Genomic DNA, 24550 nt, shown 5'->3' with positions numbered 1-24550 from the left:
GGAATAGGAAACTAACCAAATATGGGCAAGGAGGGCACATGGGGAGCAAAACACACACAAAATACGGAACAAAGTCTGACAATTTATTTATTTATTTATTTATTTATTTGTTCAGTTTCATTTATAATATTTTAGTACTACAGTTTATTTAGAGATGGCTGCCAAGGCAACATTTATAATGCTATAAGTTTTTCTTCTAATATTTTATTTTATTTTATTTTTATGTATTTATTGTATTTCAATTAGTGAAACCAACTTTTAATTTTAGTTAGCACACTAATAACAACAATGCTTTATATTCCAGTTAAATTCATTGCCACTTTTTTTTCAATACATTTATAATTCTCATTTAAGTTTGTCTAATATTTTATATTATTTTATTTTATTATTTCAATGAATTTAAAAAGATGTTAATAGTTTGTTTTTATTTTAGTTGGCAAACTAATAACAACAGCTTTATATTCCAATTAAATTCAGTGCCATTCTGGAGCAGACATTGGAGCGAGCTCTGGGGCTGGAGCCGACACTGGAGCGAGCTCTGGGGCTAGGATGAAGGCAGAGAACAGTCCTTTTCTCCTCATCCTCCTCCTTGGGTTACGGGGAAACTGGGCAGCCAGTAGGCTTGTCGTTGCAGTGACCGGTGGGCTTGGGTCAGTGGCGGCCGGCGGGCTTGAGAGAGCCGCGGCCGGTGGGCTTGACAGCGGCGCGGCCGGCAGGTCTATCTTCGGAGCAGCTGGCGGGCTTGTGCCGCGGCCGGTGTGCTGGTTCTGGCTTGGGGCCGGACGCTCTCCAGACACCGGAGGATTCCTTCCCTCCAGCTTAGTCCTGTGGTTTCTGGGAGGTCCACGGGGCGATGGTAGTTGGCCCCGTGCCAGAACAGCGAGTTGAGGGTGGAGTCATCCAGTGCCATAGCCGCGGCGGGCCTGCAGAACTCCCAGGAATACTCAATGAAGGGGAGATCCATGTGAGCTAAGGAGGCGAACAGAGTGGCAATTTCCATAGCCGTGGGGAAAACAAGGAAAACTAAAAACTTTCGCCGCCGCTCACTTTCAGTCTGGTCCGGTATTCTGTCACGGTTGCACTACTGAGTGGAGTGCGGAGCAAGGAACGGAGGGAGATGAGGAGTACATCAATCCAGAGAATTTTAATTATAACAAGGAAAACTCACGTAGCACATGAAGACATGAACAATACCGGATGCGGAACTAAAAACAGGGAACACTATTTAAACACATGACCAGACGAGGGGATGACGAGACACACCTGGGATCAATGGAAATAAACGGGGAACACCTGGAAAGAATCAACATAATCAGGACAGGAATAGGAAACTAACCAAATATGGGCAAGGAGGGCACATGGGGAGCAAAACACACACAAAATACGGAACAAAGTCTGACAATTTATTTATTTATTTATTTATTTATTTGTTCAGTTTCATTTATAATATTTTAGTACTACAGTTTATTTAGAGATGGCTGCCAAGGCAACATTTATAATGCTATAAGTTTTTCTTCTAATATTTTATTTTATTTTATTTTTATGTATTTATTGTATTTCAATTAGTGAAACCAACTTTTAATTTTAGTTAGCACACTAATAACAACAATGCTTTATATTCCAGTTAAATTCATTGCCACTTTTTTTTCAATACATTTATAATTCTCATTTAAGTTTGTCTAATATTTTATATTATTTTATTTTATTATTTCAATGAATTTAAAAAGATGTTAATAGTTTGTTTTTATTTTAGTTGGCAAACTAATAACAACAGCTTTATATTCCAATTAAATTCAGTGCCATTTTTGATAAATAGACCTTTGTTCTGTTTAAAGTGCTACAACATTAGATATAGTATTGAAAATGAAGCCAGTCAACTTGACTTCATTTATCCCCTAAAAATCACCACCATATGATTCGAAGACACTGAGACTTCAAATGATGAAGAAAAATCAAGTTATTGAAGAGAAAAGATTTCTGCAGCATTTGAGACCCTTCATTTCATATTTTGTACTTAATGCAATGACATTCAGACACAGACAAGTGTGCAAATATTTTCTGGGCTCACGTAACTGTATATAAACATGTTAATGCATCTTTACATATCCGACCTGCAAGATGTAAAGCTGAAAGAGAAACTTTCCCACATTGTTTGCGTCGGGTCTTGAGTTAGTGTGAGTGAGTAGAGTGTGTGTTTGTTTACACAACCGTGTGTGTGTGTGTTCTGATGAGTCACCACATGCTTCATTGCCGTCCATTGAACTCTTCTCTTTAATTAAGGAAGTGGGGATTAATAAAGTCGTCAGTGACCTGCCCACTCACAAACGCTCTTTCTCCCACATGGGTTTCACCACATCACGATTTGTAAAGTTGTGGGAGAAACAGCATTCATGTCCACAGCACAGTTCATGGCTGCCATAGCAGTGAGGCTGCATTCATTTCAGTGTTATTTTAATAATATTTATATACTATTATGGTATTATTCATGTTTTTTAGCTTTTATTTTTATATTTTTGGTTTTCATGTTAATCTTAGTAATTTTGCTTTTTAAATTTTAGTACTTCAATTTATTTTGTTTGAGTTAGCTTGCAAGGCAACATTTATAATTGTATATTTTTCTGCTTTATATTCCAATTCAATTCCTGAACTTGTACCGAGGTAACTAGCCGGATGCAGAATAAATCTAGCTAACAAAATATATATTGTGTGTTGGAGTGTTCCAGACGCTACATTATTTATTTATTTATTTATTTGTTCAGTTTCATTTATAATATTTTAGTACTACAGTTTATTTAGAGATGGCTGCCAAGGCAACATTTATAATGCTATAAGTTTTTCTTCTAATATTTTATTTTATTTTATTTTTATGTATTTATTGTATTTCAATTAGTGAAACCAACTTTTAATTTTAGTTAGCACACTAATAACAACAATGCTTTATATTCCAGTTAAATTCATTGCCACTTTTTTTTCAATACATTTATAATTCTCATTTAAGTTTGTCTAATATTTTATATTATTTTATTTTATTATTTCAATGAATTTAAAAAGATGTTAATAGTTTGTTTTTATTTTAGTTGGCAAACTAATAACAACAGCTTTATATTCCAATTAAATTCAGTGCCATTTTTGATAAATAGACCTTTGTTCTGTTTAAAGTGCTACAACATTAGATATAGTATTGAAAATGAAGCCAGTCAACTTGACTTCATTTATCCCCTAAAAATCACCACCATATGATTCGAAGACACTGAGACTTCAAATGATGAAGAAAAATCAAGTTATTGAAGAGAAAAGATTTCTGCAGCATTTGAGACCCTTCATTTCATATTTTGTACTTAATGCAATGACATTCAGACACAGACAAGTGTGCAAATATTTTCTGGGCTCACGTAACTGTATATAAACATGTTAATGCATCTTTACATATCCGACCTGCAAGATGTAAAGCTGAAAGAGAAACTTTCCCACATTGTTTGCGTCGGGTCTTGAGTTAGTGTGAGTGAGTAGAGTGTGTGTTTGTTTACACAACCGTGTGTGTGTGTGTTCTGATGAGTCACCACATGCTTCATTGCCGTCCATTGAACTCTTCTCTTTAATTAAGGAAGTGGGGATTAATAAAGTCGTCAGTGACCTGCCCACTCACAAACGCTCTTTCTCCCACATGGGTTTCACCACATCACGATTTGTAAAGTTGTGGGAGAAACAGCATTCATGTCCACAGCACAGTTCATGGCTGCCATAGCAGTGAGGCTGCATTCATTTCAGTGTTATTTTAATAATATTTATATACTATTATGGTATTATTCATGTTTTTTAGCTTTTATTTTTATATTTTTGGTTTTCATGTTAATCTTAGTAATTTTGCTTTTTAAATTTTAGTACTTCAATTTATTTTGTTTGAGTTAGCTTGCAAGGCAACATTTATAATTGTATATTTTTCTGCTTTATATTCCAATTCAATTCCTGAACTTGTACCGAGGTAACTAGCCGGATGCAGAATTGCCATGCGAATATGAGTACAAGGAAATAGAATTAAAATGAATTGAAATACAAAGAAATCATATAATTGTAATTTTTAACTAGGAAAATATTTTAAATGTTTATAGGCTAGATATGGATGGATGGATCGATAGAACAATAGACAGATAGATAAAATGATAAATAAAAGGATGAATGAATGAATGAATGAATGATTGGAACGATAGAAAGAAACACACTAGATAAAACGATAGATGGGTGGATGAATAGTTAGATAGATAGATAGATAGATAGATAGATAGATAGATATAGATAGATAGACAGACAGACAGACAGACAGACAGACAGACAGATAGATAGATAGATAGATAGATAGATAGATAGATAGATAGATAGATAGATAGATAGATAGATAGATAGATAGATAGATAGATAGATAGATAGATGTGCACACTCAGCTCAGTAAGCATTCTGCTTCGTTCTTAAACACTGCCGATGTGTTTTATCCTTGTTGACTGACGTGGGAAAAGAGTAAATTAGGTTTTGGAGGCTTCAATCCTCTTCCCTGCCTAAATTTAACCTCTTTCTCTGATGGCTTGTCGCTATCTCACTAACACCCACTCCAGTGCACTGGATTCTTCTCCACGTGCTGTAAAAGCCAGTTCTTATACTTGCTGGTTTTAAATAATGGAGGAAGGTGCTTTTGCGGGACAGAATGTGTGTAATGGCAGAGGTGAATAATTCAGCCGCATCTACTCTCTGTCCTTTTCACTACCGCCATTATGAGAGAAGACACTCAGATCATGCAACGCACCATCAAATCATAATGTCAGCCTCTGTCCCCATGCACCAGGTCCGGCTTGCGTGGCCCTCGGAGGGGCCGGCCTGAGGTCAGGGCTTTCAGATGGACAGAGAGGGAGTGAGACCAAACTCAGGTCTACTGAGATGAGCAGATATCTTCTCGTGAGCTGACGTAAAGGGTTTGGGTTTGCCTTTATGAGTTATAGTGTGTAATATTGGAAAATCCTGCTTAGATGTTCGAATGTGCTGGAGCTTCAGGGATTTAAAGGGGCAGTTCAGCTAAAAAAAAAAGTATGGCTTTTAGTATTTTAACAAAAGTTATTTTTCACACAACATAAGCACTGTTCAAAAGCACCATAAAAGTATCATTAATGTGGTCCATATTTAAAAAAAAAATTATTTTGCCCTTTTTCGTATGTTCCTTTTTTGCCCTAAATCATACACTCTAAAAATGATTTTTCAAAACTGTAAATAGATTATTGGACTGTGTTTTACTAGATTTTTCTACTTCAAAATTTTGCGTTTAAGTCAATGTGTTACTTGCAATGTGTTTTAATTTTTGTGTTTTAATTTTTTGCTAAATTTCTAGTCCAGTTTAGACATTCTGCTAACATTCTACTAAGTAACTTTGCAACTACATGTCAACAAACTCTAATTAACTTGCAACTACATGTCAACAAACTCTAATTAACTTGCAACTACATGTCAACAAACTCTAATTAACTTGCAACTATATGTCAACTAACTCTCATTAGAGTATTAGTAGACTGTTAGGTTATGGTTAGGGTTAGTGGAAGTTGACTTGTACTTGCAAAGTTACAGTCAGTTGAATGTCTGTTTGTGGACCATCAAAATAAAGTGTTAGCAGATATTAACAGAAGTCTACTAATACTCAAACGATTGCTAGTTGACATGTAGTTGCAAAGTTACTTAGTTCGTAAAATGTCTAAAGTGGACTATCAAAATAAAGAGATAACAAACTCTGAGTGAAAACTGTAAAAAGTTCTGGTCCAAATCATAGGTTGCATAGAGGGAAAACACAATTGTTCATCACTTATGTGACCAAAAGATAAGAAAATGTTAACTTCTGCTGTAATGCACCAATGGGAAATAGATGATGATATGTGCTTTAAAAAAACATCATGTTGTAAATGTCACAGCAAGAGGAATGGGTGAAAATACGGAGAGGATCTTAGAAAAGGGAGATCTTAAAAGAACGCAAGATGAAAAGTGAGCGAGAGGATGAAATGGGCAGCAAAGGATCTGCAGTGTTGTAGTGGTAACAGTGAAGCTGTGCTGTAATTGCAGATGTCGTCCGGAGAATTGAATGCGATGAAGGCAGCTGCTTACAGCCAGATTCATTAGGACAGCTGTGCTCAGAGCAGAGAGACAGACACAGCCGGAGAGATTGTTGTGTCTTGGGAAATAAGCAGATTCCAAAATCAGAGCAAGAGACTGAGAGACAGACAGCTGGAGTAGAGAGAGAGAGAGAGAGACAGGGTTCAGAGGAGTCTCTCTGTCAGGGGAAATAAGTGCACTGCAGAGTCAGGAAACTCCAGCCATGAGCAGTGTGTTTGAAATCACAGATGCTGTAAAGCAGCAGCAGTGCTGCAGCAGAGAGAGCCGAGGGTCTTCCCTTACTGCAGTGTGCTAAATGCGGCCCACCACTGCATACTAAACAACACCTCACACGACAACCGCAATACTGCACATCATACGGCATACTAAACAGCAAGACTTAAATGCATTCAATTGATTAAATATGACAATACAGACATTAAATGCTATAGAATTTCTAAATTCTGAAAAATAAAACGTATCACGTTTTCCACAAAAATATTCGTTAGCACAACTGTTTTCAACATTGATAATAATCAGAAGTGTTTCTTGAGCAGCAAATCAGCATATTAGAATGATTTCTGAAGGATCATGTGACTCTGAAGACTGGAGTAATGATGCTAAAAATTCAGCTTTGCATCACTGGAATAAATTACATTTTAAAATATATTTAAATAGAAAGCAGTTATTTAAAATTGTAATAATATTTCACAATATTACTGTAATTTTGGTCAAATAAATTACAGTTACATCACATGAATAAACTGCATTATATATTCAAACAGAAAACTGATATTTTAAATGAAAATAATATTTACAATATTACCATTTGGTCTGTATTTTTGATCAAATACAGTTACATCACAGGTATTAATGACATTTTAAAATATATAAAAAGAGAAAACAAATAGTTATTTTCAAGTGCAATAATATTTCACATTATTAAAGTTTTTACTGTATTTTTGATCAAATAAATTAGTTACATCACTGGAATGAATTGCTTTTTTTTAAATATTAAAATAGAAAACAGTTATTTTAAATTGTAATAATATTTCACTATATTACTGTTTTGAGACTTCATTCAAAAACATTACAAAAAAAATCTTACCAGCCCCAAAACAGCAGAACTAGAGAAGGATTGTAGAATTTTAGTTTTGATCTGATTATTATGGTCTGATTATTAAGGTGAATGAGGACGTGGGCTGTCATAAAATTATCATAAATGTGCACAGTATGTCTTTTAGTCCTATTTTTCAAGTCTTCTGAAGTCTATGAAGCTTGATGACCACAGTGCTCAATCGCTTTCATTCTTCACAAATTCACTTTTTGTGTTGCACAGGAGAAAGAAAGAGAGTCATACAGATTAAGAGTGAGTAAATGATTACAGGATGGTTATTTTCAGGTGAACTCTTGCTAAAATGGTATTGTTCAGTGTGTTTGTAACATCTGGATAAGTGTTTGTGTTGATGGTGAAGCCTCCATATGTTTAGCTGATCTCAGCCTACCGAAAACACGTTTCTCGTCCGTTGTAAATCTACAAAACAGTGGCTGTGAGACTGACCTTTGACCCTGATCCAAACCACATCACCCCCACATCAGTGTATCAAACAGGGTCCTCTTATCTCACAGAGTGTTTGGCTGCATGATAATCTACTCAGCATCTGTAGTGGCATCCTCCTTTAACGTCTCTGATTGAAATCTGATGAAATCTGAGATTCATAAGGATGCGTGATGGAAAACGGCCCTGAAGAGGGCCGTTGGGTAGATTTTAATTTTCATACGCCTGTGCGGGGGTGGACACTTACGCCGGCAGTGTGTGTCAATGTAATGTGGTTTAAATACGCAAGAGGCTGGCAACACTATTACTGCTGCTCATAGTTAGTGTTACTGACATTAGTGCTCCAGACCATCATTGATGTACTATTATAGTTTGTTAATATTTTAAATTATTTTTTATTTTTTATTTTTTCTGTTTTCATTTTAATTTTAGTTAAAGTTTTAAAGTTTAAATGATTCGTTTTTTAATTAAAGTTGTGTTTTTGTCATTTTTATGTGTTTTGTTTGTATGAAATAAAGTAGCGTATTATTTCCATTTACTTTTTATTTATTTATTTTTATTTCAAGCAATGAGAATTTTGTTGTTGTCGTTCTATGGTTTTAGTTTTAGTCAACACTAATAACTCTGCAAACATGAATGATTCCTTAAATCATGTGTCTTGTTTTAATCAGACCCACCATTTTCACCTGATAAACAATAAAGCAGGTGAAAAAATGTGAACAGAAGCATGCATAAAATGCTGAAAACAAAAAAGATGGAATGCTACGAACTGGCAGAAAATAAAATATTAAATATACAAAGGGATAAAGAGGATTCTTAGTTTTTCCATTTCTGAAATTTGGAGATGATTTTCATTATTATATTTTGGAGTTGCTTCATTAGTCACTGTTCCTTCCATATTCACAGAGTTGATGAATTATCAATACGACAGGCCTTCATACAGATCTGAGAGCAGAGAAACAAAGATTTCTGTGAGAAATGAGTGAGAATGACAGTCGACTCTTAACATCCTGTCAGTCTGATCTCTTCCATTGTCACACACGCAAGAGTCACCAGATGTACCAATACAGTTCCATTCCTGATTTTACAAGCCATGACAATCAGGATTTATGGATTATGGAAATAATAAATCAAATACTTACTTACATGCTGCATTTTTTTATTTGGATAGTTGAAACATAACATATCCATAGAATTTTTCTTTGTATATATATAGTTTTTTAATTTTATTTTTAATAAAAAATTTCAAGATGAATGTTTATAGAGAGTATATATATATATATATATACTCTCTATAAACATTCATCTTGAAATTTTTATATATATATAAGGTCCTGTAAGTGGTCACAATTTAGTTTTTATTATTTTATTTATTTATTTATCTATCACATTTGGACTTTACTAGTTCACTGAAATAGTCCTGTGATGTGGCAAATGCATTGCAAAAAGAATTTTTAATTACAAATATTCCACGTAGTCTCATACAGGTCAGAATTTACATCAGATTAAATATCAAATTATCTTTTTAAATACTTTTAAACTTGTATATCTGATGTATTTTTTTAATTAAAATAAAAAAATATATATTGTTTAAAGGAATGTATATATTTTAGATCACAGGTCACAATTTTTTCAATTTTTTTTAAATAATTTTATTTATTTTTAAAATAATTTTAATCACCTTTTTGCTTTACTTCTTCAATTACAGTAAATGGTTTTATGATGTGGCAAATGCATTTCAAAAGTACACACACACATATATACATATATATATATTAATAATTTGTCATAATTTTTAATCAACCTTTTTATGCAGATTTAATTCATCTTTATTTTTCTATTCAATTAAAATTCAAGAATAATGTGTAGGGGAAAGTATGTATTTTATTTTTCATAATTTTTAATAAACTTTTTGTCTTCACTAGTTCACTTAAATGGTCTTGCGATGTGGCAAATACATTTTTAAATATCCCAAATATTATTATGAGGTCATAAAAACTGCATGCACAATTATCAATAAAAATGTATACTGCCACAGCGCATTTTCACATCAATGACCAATTTGCACTATATTTCATACAATATCATAAAAAAATGCATGCAACCCATTGCATAGATTTAAATATAAAGTTGGCAAAATATTTGAATGGTGCTTTATGTACTCTATAAGTGTGAGTGACGTCTTCAGTATAGTTTCATTGGCGTGCTGTTTATTACGGTGTGTTTAATAAGAGTTTTTTTTGGGTGCATGTTTGATAGCTGCTGTGATTCCACTGCAGACCCCGTCGCTGCTGCTCTCACAATGAACAAGGTTGCTAAGAAACGCTGGGCTTATATTAGATTATCTTATCTGCTGTTACTATATTTTCCCCAGCACCGTGAAACCTTTATTAATTTGGAAATTTACCCAGCTGCAGAATTAAGAAGCTGCTATGTGTACAGCGACACTCTCTCTCTCTCTCTCTCTCTCTCTCTCTCTCAGCTGGACTGCTGGGTGCAGCATCCAGAACTCCCTCAGGTTTAATGTCGGCCCCTCCTTTGTACAATGCCTGGCTTGATAAACAGCAGTAAGCCGCTGTAATCTACATCCCAGGGGCCTCTGGCTCCGTTTGATACCCCACTAACCAATAAGACATGTGAGCGAATGAAGCAATGATGTCATCTCCTACTGAAGCCATTGGTGGTGTGCTAATATGGAAGGCCGATGGGGCCAAAAGTCATTAACAGAATGTGTGTAATTTGACTGCGTCAACTCAGCAATTTTGAACTAATTTCTTTTGTATGTGAAGAGACGCACATTCTAGCTGTATTAAAGCATCAGCTTTTGCTGTGTTTCTTTAGTACGTGTAAAGATGCACAGTTTTACCTTGTTAATATGGTAGCCTTGTTAGTGTGTTAATATGGTTACCTTGTTAGTGCATTATTGTAGCGCGAAAGCACATAAATATAATGCGCGAGCGCGAATCTCTCCACTCGCAAGCGGATTTCCATTGCTCTCGTGCAAAACCAGACGCACGCACTTAAAACGTCTCTCCCCTCTCCCTCAAACTGTGTCCTGTGCACTCACAAATCTCTCTATGCTCATGCTATTAATTATTTCGCACCTGAATTAAACGTTGTCAAAAGTTATTATGCACTTTTAAAAAGTAGTCTCAAAACAGATTTGTTCAGGGCCTTTCCTTGATTTTTTTATTGTTGTATTTAAACTATATATAAACTGGTTATTGTACATTGTTTTACTAGGCCCACTTGAACTTTTTTATGTTTGCATTTTGTTATTTTCTGTTATTTTCTCTCTCTGTAAATTACTTTGTAAACACTGTTTTAAAAGGTTCTATATAAATAAAGCTTTAACCAATCGGACCTCCACAACTGACCGATGAAAGTGCATGAAATCTAATTGGCTGGGAGGGAAGTGAATCTGGAATTCTTTTGACAATCAAAAATGGATCTTTAATTTCTTTCCAGTTTAATAATATTTAGCAATGGTAATGAAATGTAGCCTATATTAGAAATGGCTAGGAATTTGGTGCTTGGATGATTTGTACATATAACCTCTGTCCTGGTTGGTCTCTGAGCAATTTATGATGCAAGATATGTTCACAATAAATGTTCTGATAGTATTGCTGTTTGGACATTTATTGGGAGTTTTTTTTCTTATCCAGTGTTTGTTTTCAGTTCTGATTTTAATTCGATTTTTTTTCTTCATGAAAACACACTTCATATTAGCTACACATTTAATATCACTCTCCTCTAAAACAGTGAATATACAGTTATTTGACAGTTACATGTAATTACATTGACTGTAAATGCATTAAACACATATAATATAATATAGTGTATGACAAATATGAGAAATTCATTATAGTGTTATATTTGGTCTCCAAATCTTAAGAATTGGTATTAAGTATTAAGTATCTTAAGTATTGTGTATAAATCCAAGTACACAATGCATATGACCACAAGAACTTCATATGCTTTTTAGTCTGTGTTTAGATAAATCGTTCAGAGAGGTTTGACCAAACTGTTAAACTAGGTTATTTCCAAATCATCCAAGCACCCGATTGATATCTAACATTTGATTATTATGACTAAGTAGTGTTAAATTGTAAAGAAATTACAGATCCATCTTTGACATCTGATTGGTTGATAACTTTTGACAACGTTTAATTCAGGTGCGAAAAGAATTAATATCTAGCGCATGTGCATAGAGAGATTTGTGAGTGCTCAGGACACAGATTGAGGGAGAGGAGAGACACGTTTTAAGTCCGGTTTTGTGCGAGAGCAAAGGAAATCCACTTGCGAGCGGAGAGATTCATGCTCACGCATTATATTTATGTGCTTTCACGTTACAATAATGCGCTCTCGACATTTGTCATTAAAATAATGCCATAGTTAAGATGCAAATTTTAACTTGTCAACGCACGCACATTCAGGCCATGTTCAAACGTGTAATACTTTTAAAAAAAGATTTACCTCTAGATTTACCCACATGTTAATCCTTTCTTTAGTTCACTGTGGCATTGCTTTACTGATATCTACTGTACTAGAGTAAATTAATTAATGTTACAGTAAAAATTAAGACTTTTCTACCTGAGAAAGAATGTTGAACAACACAACTAAAAAGAACATGACAAATCATGACATAAGACTGACATCACACACAACGTACCGATGCATTATCCCTCATGAACAAATATAACTCCTGATGTTTGCGTACGTGCATACCAGTGTACCATTACGATATCCTTCATGAATATACATAACGTCTAATGTGTTGTATACGTATATATACCAATGTACCATTATGGCACATATGCAAATATAGTCTCAAATACAGCAATTTCATTAGCTGCTGTGCATGCTGTTGAGTTAACTTGGAAAAACAATGTGTGTTGACTAGGGTTGCAAAGGGGTGGAACATTTCTGGAAACTTTCCAAAAATCCCTGGAATATTCCAAAAAAAACCTGGAAAGTTTCCAAAATTTCTGGAACGCTTCCAAAATTTACTGGAAATTTTCCACCTTTTTGCAACCCTAGTGTTGACAGTCAAATTTCAAATGTTCCATTTAAAGACTTTTGGCTCTGTCTGCCTTCCCTACTCTAAGGCTGTAATCCCCGTGTTTGTTATATTTAGTATGGGGTAGTTCTTTGCGCATTCAGAATGAGGTGAGAAAAACCTTGGAAAATGGTCATGGAGGAATAAATATTTTCTCATAATTAATGCACAAGAGGCCACATTAATGTTAATCTGTAAACACACCGTATTGTTAGGATTACCTCTTTATTTTATGGCACTGTGCAGACAGCTCTTGCAATGTGAGTTGCAATTAATCCGCTAGAGTTATAAAATATGATTCAAATTACTGTTTTAAAGTTAATTCAACAAATGTAATACAGATAATGTAATACCTGATTGTGTTTATGCTGCTGGAAAGAAAAATACTGCTTACTGCATATACTGTAAACTGCTTGATGTAACTATATACTCCATCCATCTATAGTCTATTAAATGCAACTATACGACGTGAAGGTATTGAGTTATTCTGAAAATTTTTATGAACATATGCATTGTGCAAAGTGCTATACAAATAAATTTGACTTGACTTGGCTTGCTTACTGTTAAAATTCTGAAAAAAGTTCATGTGAAACAGCAGCATGCAACGATGAATATTTCAGCCAGTAGTACTATATTGTTGTCACATGACCTCATTATTTTATAATCAGTTATCATAGTCATTTCGCATTTTTAATCCAATGTCGGTTTTAAGTTTTGTCAAAAAATTATCAAATCATAGTTGATATTCATCAAGTTGAGTGCTATTCCACATTTTGCCAAATCTAATAAGCAATATGGGTGTTTAATGTATGCCAGTGTTATTTTAGCATCATTGTTGATATACCATTAGACATTTTGTTAATACTTTGAATTAGATTTTACTTTTAGATTTTCTGCTTTCAGGTTAATTTTACTGAAATTGTTAGTAATTTTGTTTTTGTCATTTGTTTTTGTCTTTTTTATTAGTTCTTGCTATATATATTGTATATATATATATATATATATATTTATTATTATTATGTATTTATTAGTTTAGGTTTATTTAGTATTAGCTTTAATAGGATTTAACTTGATTTCAATTAACATTTATTTTGTTTTAGGTAAGTAATGTTTTTTCTCTATTTCATTTACTTATTTATTTTTTCTCAGTGTTCTGTGTTTTTAGTTTAAAGTTTTTGTATTTATGTTGTGTGTTTTTGTAATTTGTATTATTTTTGAATATTTTTTTATTTCTATGTCGTTTTTTTTTTTATTAGTTTGAGTTATTTTAGTACGAAATGAAATGAAAAATGTTACCTTGACAACTACCTGAAATAAAATAAAAGTTTCAAGTAATGAAAATGTTTTTATGGTTTTAGTTTTAGTGAATGATAATAACCCTTATCCATGCATAAAAATTAATATAGTGCGATTAGTATGCAAAGTAAAAAAAAAAATAGTATGAGAAGTGTGCTATTTCAAATATAGCCAATATCATGGTAAACTTTTCCATCTTCTTGACACCACTATGAAATATCCCGATTATCCTATGGATTTTTCATGCATTGCATTTGGTCGGGAACAAAAGGATGTAAGAAGCTCATTTGGGATTCTGTCACTTTGTAACTGCAGTCAGAAGCAGCACAGAGAAAGCCATTGTTCGTCCATTTTCTCTCAGATGCCGTTGTTTCCTGTTTTCCTGCAGGATTATCTGTCATTGGGGTCTTTTGTGGCGGCATTCGTATACTGTAATATGGTTTCTTGCTCTGGGTTTAGCATTGATTAATTAATCCATTCCTAATTATCTCATTGAGAGCTTCGATCGGCTCATTTCCTGTTGCTTTCGTCCTGTTTGCTGATCATGTTTCTCTCACCTGAGAGCGTACATCACCCCAGCGCTGCTCTGTTTGAATGCTGCGACTCTTGAAGGAAACATGAGAAGAAATGAGGCATGACCTCATGAAAAATTTGCATAATGCAATTAACGGCAGTCTAACATAATACATGCAGGCAAACATTTGCGTGTTTCCAGTGTGACAGACATTCATTCAAGGTTTGAGGTGTTTGCTTGTGCAAAACCTGCTGTCATGTTGTTAGGGAGTTCCTGATGCATTTAGTGTTTTATATATATATATATATATTTTTTTTTTTTTTTTTTTTTTTTTTTTTTTTTTTTTTTTTTTTAAAAATTTTTTCTCATAATTCTGAATTTATACCTCACATTTTCTCAGAATTGTGAGGAAAAAGTCTGAATTTTTAGATTAAAAAAATTACAGTTACCTTTTTAAAAAGAAAAATTATCCTGTGGCAGTAACAAGCTTCCACAATTGAATGCATCCATGCTGAATAATAAAATGAAATGAAATGAAATAAAATAATGCTTTTGGGTTTCAGCAAACATGAATGGACTGCAACATATTTCTGCATGCCTTGCAAACCAGTTTTCTTTCTCACATTTAAATATTTCCTGTTGAAACAGGAAGTTGGGGTGGGACATATTGACATGCCTATAATTTTACATATCGTTGGGCCTGTGCAGTTCATGGTAATATTAATAAATAGAAATACTTGGTAACACTTTACTTAAAGCCTTTATGTACAATGCATTATAAATGTATTCATAATGTGCATTGCAATGTGTTGTATCGTTTGATAACTAATTGCTATTTATAGTGCATTCAATTTTCTAAAGGTCTAATAATGAATAAATAAATATTATAACTATGATTACAATTATTCATGAGATCATCCCATGCATTTTAATGTGCAAGATACAAGGCTAAAGTAATGCATTAAAAATACTTTGAAATATTTCCTGTTGAAACAGGAAGTTGGGGTGGGACATATTGACATGCCTATAATTTTACATATCGTTGGGCCTGTGCAGTTCATGGTAATATTAATAAATAGAAATACTTAGTAACACTTTACTTAAAGCCTTTATGTACAATGCATTATAAATGTATTCATAATGTGCATTGCAATGTGTTGTATCGTTTGATAACTAATTGCTATTTATAGTGCATTCAATTTTCTAAAGGTCTAATAATGAATAAATAAATATTATAACTATGATTACAATTATTCATGAGATCATCCCATGCATTTTAATGTGCAAGATACAAGGCTAAAGTAATGCATTAAAAATACTTTTATAATGCATTATGTGTAAAGGCTGTTGTAAGGAATGTTGTTGTGATTGGGAATCCAAATCAGACATACACTAAACATCTATTTCTACTTCATGGAGTCTTGAAATCTCTCAACTGTGGTGCAGGATAGAAAGCATGCCTGTGCAAAGCAAGTCCTGAGTAAATCAGATATCCATGGGCTTTATTGAGCTCCATAAGTAGGAAACATGTTCTCTCTCACTCTCTTCTTCAGTATCTTGTGTCTTTCTCTGTCTTGCACTGGCTGCATTAACATTCCTTTGAAGCCTGATTCCAGAACAGATCATCATCTTCCTCACCATCTTTATCTGTCTCTCCTGATCTGCTGTTTGAACTCTCGCTTTAGCTCAGCGTCGTGATGAAGGCTGTCTGTGTAATCCATTGCATTCTTTAAACATGAAACCAACATTTACTTTGGCTTACTTATAATCACACACTTCTGGTCTTATTGTGAAGGATTCGGTGCATATTACGCCATAAATAAACACCATGTTGCCCATATGTTTCCTGAAGTGGGTTCACTGAATGAAACTGACCTCAGCACAGATCACACGTGTGTTTGAGCTGAACACAAAAGCCAAAATAGCTTTTCCCTCGTTTTTTCTCATATGTTTTTTTTTTCTTTCTCTTGATCTTTTCTTTCATCATGTGTTGGTGCATTACTTCTCTAGAGACTGGCTTGATTCCAAGAGCTCTTTCACTCTCTTGTTCTTTTGCTTTTGCTTGTGTCATATTGACAGTGAGCACAATGATGACTCATGGATGCTTGCTAAACTCTCATTGGATGCAGCAGTTGTGTGTGAGTGTGTGTATGTGTATTATTTGTATTTTATTTATTTTATGCATCATCTTCAATCAAAAACAATAATAACTTGTCTAAAATTACTTTTGATTTCTACTGACGCAACCAGGAATGCATGAACAAGAAAAATATATATATTGATTGATTGATTGTAGTATTCGCAGTTTTTTTTTACAATTTACAAATGCAAATCTGGTGTAAGATGTTCTTAATTAAAAAAATTAAGCTGCATTCACAGTTCACCCACATTCATTTACATTTTAAAATGTTGTTGTGTGATTTCATTTTTATCCAAAAAAAATGTTACCTTTAAAAAAATAATTGTTTCATTTTAGTAGTTTAACCAATCTTAGGAAATCAGTGAAATGAATAAAATCCTAAAAATGTATGGACATTTTTATTGTTAATTTAAGTTTTTCTAATTATGCTTAGCTTTAAAATATTTAGTCGGGTTGAAATTTGTGTTTTGATTTATTTATAGAATAACTTTTAGAATTGAAAAGAAAATGAATTTCTGATGTAACAAAAAGCTTTTACATTTGATAAATGATTATGAAAACAAACTAGTTTGTTTCATTTCAGTCACTTAAATATATTTTGGTGTTGAGAAGTTTATCCATTCAAAGATTTATTAATGTTTTTGAAAAAAGTATCTTCTGCTCACCAAGGCTACTTTTTTTTTTTTTACCAAAAATATAATAAAATCTGTAATATTGTGAAATTTATTACAATTCAAAATAATTGTTTTCTATTGTAATATATTGTAAAATGTAATGATCAAAGCTGAATCAGAAATCAGAAATCATTCAAATATGCTGATGTGTTCAAGAAACATTTCTGATTATTATCAATGTTGAAAACAGTTCTGCTGCTTCATATTTTTGTGGAAACTGTGAAACATTTTATTTTTCAGGATTCTTTGATGAATAGAAAGTTCAAAAGAACAGCATTTATTTGAAATAGAAATATTTTGTTACATTATAAACGTATTTACTTGTATTTAATTAAAGAATTAAATTTATTTAATTAAATTGTCACTTTTAATCAATTGAATGCATCATGTCTGAATAAAAAAACAAATGGCAGTGTATGTACCTCATACATTTAGTAGATCTAAAAGTTTTTAAAAGTGTTTAAAGTTTTTAAATTCCTTTTTGTGATTATTTTTTTATGATTATTTTACTTTTTTTTATGTAAAGCACTTTGAATTACCATTGTGTACGAAATGTGCTATAGAAATAAACTTGCCTTGCCTTGCCTTGCCTAAACACTGAATGAATATTAATGTTCATCCGTAATTCTACCTCATTTATAATCGTCTCTTGTATCATCTGTTGTCCGTTTATAAGCATGTTTCTCCTCTTTGTGTTTGTGTTGCAGTAAGTGACAGCTGCTTTCGCAATCTCGCTGAGGACCGCAGCGGGATCAACCTCAAAGATCTCGTGCACGACCCTTCCTTGTGAGTAACCATCACAAGAAACACACATTTTACACTTCAAGTTATTTAACTCTTGTTATTTAAATATTTGTTGCTCTGTAACATGCTGCATAACTTCAGTGGCCTGTTAGCTTCAGCACTCATGAAATCAGACATTCATGCCATCCTAATCACTGAACGCTCGTCAGGAGTTCAGGCTGTTTAACAGCGGCCTGCAGTTTTACATGCAAAACATGTGGTTGCATTGAGCCCTTGATGGATATTAATGTCAGAAGGACTCATTGTCACGGTCACACTGCGCTGTAATGAAGTGTCATCACTCATGTCATTCTACATGAATGAAATGTGTGTGAAGCATATCAAACAGTTTAACCACATCCACATCTACACACGAATAAATGCAGAAAATAACTTACATTTTAACAAACATTTATTTTACTTTAATTATGATTAAATGCAGCATTAAATGCTTTGAACTTGCAACTGATGCAGAATTTTATCAATCACTGTAAAACTGTGAAAAGTTGGCAAAATTATTATGAATAATATTTATTTATTAATATCATGTAGACATAATAATATTACATTATATATGATTTTCCACATAATTTTAGCTGCACTCCCCATCAAATTTAATTTGAACCCTAGTTTTGTAATTGTTTGTTGTTGTTTTTTCAGTTTTGGTTTTGATTAAATGCACTTTGGTTTGATTCAATGTGTTATTTGCCATTTTTTGTAATTATTTGTGAAATTTACTAGCAATTTCTGAGTAAAAATTGTTTTAAAGTAAATCGTACATCAAGGTTGTTTGTTTATTTCTCAGTGTGCGGCACTAAACACTTTAAACTTGCAAAAGTTGCAGAATATGGACTATTTCATACAAAAAAGGAATATTTCAATACAAAAATAAGGATTTAAACGCATATGACTTTGTTCTATGGAAAAAAAATCCCATTCCTGTAGGTATAAAAGCTCTTTGAATTTGGGTGAGTCTCATTTTTCACCCTGAAAACTAAAGGATAAAAAATAAGAATTTATATTTTAAGACCATTTTTAAGATGAGTAATTACACTTAAGAAAAGTTATGTTTATTAAATTCTCAAAATAATTATTTTTTTGTTTATTTATGATATGTTCAATTGTTCAAACATGATTTGGCGCACTCATTGTATAATGACACATCTATGTTTTTTTTTCTTAAAAATATTGTACATTGATGAAATGCTGATCATGCACAATAGGACCAGAGATCTTTATTAAAGGAATATTTCATGAAAAATGAGGATTCATGTCATTTTAAACCTGTAAGACTTTATACTATGGAAAAAAAAACACCCTTATATATAATATAATATATATATAGTTCGGTCGTGAAACTCTAGATGGCACATTCTGACGTGGTTTAGCGTAACTGATTATATGAATTTGGGTGAGTCTCATTTTTCACCCTGAAAACTAAAGGATAAAAAATAAGAATTTATATTTTAAGACCATTTTTAAGATGAGTAATTACACTTAAGAAAAGTTATGTTTATTAAATTCTCAAAATAATTATTTTTTTGTTTATTTATGATATGTTCAATTGTTCAAACATGATTTGGCGCACTCATTGTATAATGACACATCTATGTTTTTTTTTCTTAAAAATAATGTACATTGATGAAATGCTGATCATGCACAATAGGACCAGAGATCTTTATTAAAGGAATATTTCATGAAAAATGAGGATTCATGTCATTTTAAACCTGTAAGACTTTATACTATGGAAAAAAAACACCCTTATATATAATATAATATATATATAGTTCGGTCGTGAAACTCTAGATGGCACATTCTGACGTGGTTTAGCGTAACTGATTATATTTAGAGAGTTAAACGACTTGGCACAAGCTAATTGGTTCATGCTGCATATGCAGCCAATGAGCTTACTGCCTAGCATTTGTATGGCTGGCTAGCATTCACTTGAGATTCCTGCAGCATGCTTTCCGAGTTCTCTGAAACCCTCCACCTTCCCCAGCTCCACCTGTATAGATCTGCTGCGGGGTTATTTTATATGCTATTTGTGCAGCAGCAGGATGTCTTAAATACTCTAGGCACCGTATCGCCATATGCATTGGCAGTAGCAAGCTCCTGTATTTGCTTGCAGCAGCAGCAATAATCTACAACTACAGCAATAACCAACAGCAGCAGCAATTCAGCAGCAGTGTAGCAGATCTGTTCCGCCAAGACCAAATACATTAACATAGTCATATCCATCACCATGCTAAAATGCTCAGAGAGTTGTCATTATTGATATATATATATATATAGTTCTTTGAGTTGCATTTGGGTGAATATAATTTTTCACCCTAAATTCAATAAAAATAAATAAATAATAAGAATTTATATTTTGCATAATGAAAATGAATTTTTAAGGCCGTTACAATTAAGCAAGCTTTTTTATTAAATTCTCTAAAAAATATCCTTTTTTCTTATTTATGAGTAAAATGCTTACTTTTTAAGAAAAATGTTAAGTTGCTCAAACATGGTTGCATTATAACTGGTGATCATGCACACAATAGGACCAGAGACATATTTCATGCAAAAATAAGGTTTTGTGTTGTTTTAAATCCATATGAATTTAATCAATGGGGGGAAAAAATAGTAGTTCATATTTATACAGCATGTTTCGTGTCTTCTGAAGTTATATGATAGCTTTGTGTGACAAACAGACTGGAATTTAAGTCATTATACATTGAAAATTTGGAATATGGTGTACAAGTCATATGGACTACCTTTATAATAGTTTTATGGTGCTTTTTGCTATTTTAATAGCTATAGTTTGTAGATAGGCTACCTTAAAACATCATTTTGAGTGTAAAAATGAAAGTCATATGGATTCAGAAGTAAATGATGACAGAATATTCATTTTTTGTGCGAATTATGCCTTTAAGAGCGCCGGCATGCTGAATGTACCACCACTGTAATAAATGCAGGAGGAAGTGTTTGGACGAGCTGTCAGGTGAAATAGAAAGCCAGATGGTTTTGGGGAGAGCGAGATGACAGACGCGGAGGGACGACACAGATGAAGGCGATGTGTGTTAAGTGTGAACGCTGCGGGACAGACAGCTATCAGACAGGTCGGGCTTGTTGTCCTCACGCGACTGCAGTCATAACAGCCGCTGTCAGTCGTGCTAATTGGTGGCACTAAAAATAGGCCGGGAATAAATCAGATCGGTGACACGCGGCTCGTCTTGCTCTGACCCTTGTTAGAAAGCCAGACAGGGAGAGTTCGGAGAAAGTCAGCAGACCTTGGGCATGCTGGGATGGTCTGCTGTCAGAATTAAATCCATCCTATTTCAGTCAATCTTATTTTTTACCCCAAAATCTGAAAGGAAAAAATTTGAATTCACATTTTGCATAATGAAAATTAATTTTTAAGACCATTAGGATTTTTTTGCAATCATTACAATTAAACACTTTTTAAATTAAATTGTCAAAATAATAATATTTATGTTTGTTAATCAAATTTTACACTTATCACTTATCGTATTCATTAAATTAATTTAACTTTTTATTAAAATCTGAAACAGAAATATTTTTGTTTGTTAATGTTGATTTGTTCAAACATGGTTTGCAATTATCGTATAATTAAGCACATTTTAAAATAAATTCTCAAAATAGAAATATTTTTGTTTATTAATGAAAATGTTAAATTGTTCCAGCATGATTTGCACTTATTGTAAAATTAAGCAGTTTTTATTGAATTGTCAAAATAGTTATATTTCAGTCTATTAATGAAGTGTTAAATTGCTTTGATATGGTTTGAACTTACTGTATAATTAAGCACAATTTTTTTTATTAAATTTCAAACTTATAATATTTTTGTTTATTAATGAAATGTTGAAATGCTCAAACATGGTTTGCACTTATTGTGAAATTAGGCACATTTCTTTAAACATTCATACTATAGTATTTTAGTTTATTAATGAAATGTTGAATTTTGCATTAATCGTATAACAGCCCATCCATACTTCAGATGTTTTGTGAGTGTTTTCAGGTAGCTTCCCAGCGATTGTCCCTGCGTCCTCCAGCAGTACTTTAAATTGCGCCCAAAGCCGTCATTCAGCACAAAGGCGCTCCATTATTAATTAAATCACAGCAGCAGATGGCCTTCGTTTGGGAGCCCATCCTGAATTGAAGTAGGCCTGTAAAGCTGGGTCACAGATGTGTGCAGCGGGACGCGTTCTCCTCCTCTGAGGTCTTTCTTTATTCATAACCCGAGGAACGCGGTGAGGCCAGGAATGATGGTTTTAAGTGTGGCAGGGTCCATATGACAGCAGAGTTCGATTAAACACTCATAATTCTTCCATTAGACAGAGAAAGACTCGGACAGCGATTATTGCACAGCGAAGGGAAAATGCAACTCTTAAACCATGCCAGAAATATGACTGAAATCCAAGGGAGGATGTCAGGCCCTCTGAATGTTTTACAGGTTTTGTTTTTTTCATTATAGGCAGCTCTGTTTTCTTGACATTTTTATAAATGGACATTTTAACATGAAGCAAGTTGTTGCAGTTTTACTGGAAAGCATGCCTGTGTTCACAATATCATAATACTTCAGGATTCTCAGGCAATCTTTAAAAAGTGATTTGTAGGCCTGGAAATTCTTAAAAAGTTATGGAAATACTGTTATGCTCAGCTTTAAAAAAAAATCCACTATTTTTGCCATATTATTTCCTTACTGTTCAACTGTTTGAGGTCAGTAGGATTTTTTTTTATGTCTTTAAAAAATCTCGCCAAGGCTGCATTTATTTGAGTAAAAATACAGTAAAAACAATAATATTGTGAAATGTTATTACAAATTAAAACAGCTGTTTTCTAATTTTGTCATTTAATCCTGCACTGTAAAAAGAAAATCTGTGATATTTACGGTAAAATACCGGCAGCTGTGGTTACCAGAACTTCACCGTTAAAAATATGGTAGAAACATTTTAGGTTTTACAGACTTAACTTAAATTCACAATAAAAAACGTATTTCATTAACTGATGTAATGTTAATAAACCAGCACATTGAAGTACTAATATCTGTTTTGAAACATTGTAATGCTGATAACCACCAAAAACAGGTGGTGATGAGAAAGTCACATGATGAATCAAAGCTCATCACAAACAGCTCTTCCACAAGCTGAGGAGGGAAATACTTATATATATTAATATATATATAGAAGGTGCACACATTGTCATTCACAAAAAACACTAAACCCCATCATGGTAACACACATGATACTGAAATAATGCAATAAACATTCATTTAACAACATTAGATGTAAGATAAAACACTAATGTAAACAACTGATAAGGAATAACTAAGAAGAAACATAATTATTTCAACGAAAAACATAAAATATGAAGTGTCATGCAGGGAATTCTGGGAGTGTCAATTTACAGTTTTTCACTGTAAATTATACAATGACTTTTTCTTTTTCACTTCCAAAAACTGTAATTATAACAGTATTTTACTGTAAAATTACATTAAATGTAATTACAGTTATTCACCATATATAGTATGGAAACTTACTGTTAACCAATCAACAGGTTTTTACTGTAGAACTTTTACAGTCTTTTACTGTTAAAATCACAATCATTTTTTACAGTGTGTGATCAAGTCTTCAGTGTCACATGATCCTTCAGAAATCATTCTAATATGCCGATTTGCTGCTCAAAAAACATTTCTGATTATTATCAATGTTAAAACCTGTTTCAAATCAATCAGTTGAAATCAATATTTTTGTGGAAACACCGTGATACATTTTATTTTTTAGGATTCTTTGATGATTAGAAAGCTCAAAAGAACAGCATTTATTTGCAATAGAAATCTTTTATAACATTATAAATGTCTTTACTGTCATTAATGCATGCTTGATGAAAAAAAAGTACTAAAGGGGTCATATGATGCGATTTAAATTTTTCCTTTCTCTTTGGAGTGTTACAAGCTCTTGGTGCATAAAGAAGATCTGTAAAGTTGCAAAGACTAAAGTCTCAAATCCAAAGAGATATTCTTTATAAAAGTTAAGAGTCAGCCACACCTACCTAAAACGGCTCGTTCTAACAAAAATAATGTTCTTTTTAGCAGCATCATATGACCCCTTTAATTTCTCTCAAAAAACTATTTACTGACCCCAAACTTTTGAACTGTAGTGTATATATTGCAGAAATAGTATATAATAGTATGCAATTCTAATTTTTAGCATCTCTTTCTTGACAAATTTTTAGGACATTTTTACATAAATTGGACTAAAGATACAAAACAGCATGTGAGAAAACATAGCACACTGTTTGTTTTATTTTATACTGTCTTACATACTATTTTTGTAATAATACTTGATCTTTTGCAGCGTATAGTGTGCAGTAGCCGTGTTGTACACTCTTAAAAATAAAGGTG

General features: G+C 32.9%; 1 protein-coding gene across 4 annotated transcripts in view; it reads left to right on the top strand.

The window, feature by feature from the left end:
- The window catches only part of gphnb (gephyrin b), a 95809-nt gene that overhangs the window by 16030 nt on the left and 55229 nt on the right, over positions 1-24550 (top strand). For all 4 annotated transcript variants that reach the window (XM_016242851.1, XM_016242854.1, XM_016242853.1 and 1 more), the window contains one exon: positions 18069-18147. In XM_016242851.1, the coding sequence (XP_016098337.1) occupies positions 18069-18147 (79 nt within the window). The remainder of the gene's footprint in view (positions 1-18068; positions 18148-24550) is intronic.

Source organism: Sinocyclocheilus grahami, unplaced genomic scaffold, assembly GCF_001515645.1.
Source record: "Sinocyclocheilus grahami isolate Dianchi unplaced genomic scaffold, SAMN03320097.WGS_v1.1 scaffold674.1, whole genome shotgun sequence".
Taxonomy (NCBI): Eukaryota; Metazoa; Chordata; class Actinopteri; order Cypriniformes; family Cyprinidae; genus Sinocyclocheilus; species Sinocyclocheilus grahami.
Note: the sequence above shows the minus strand (reverse complement) of the source record. Positions and strands in the feature narration are given on the sequence as shown.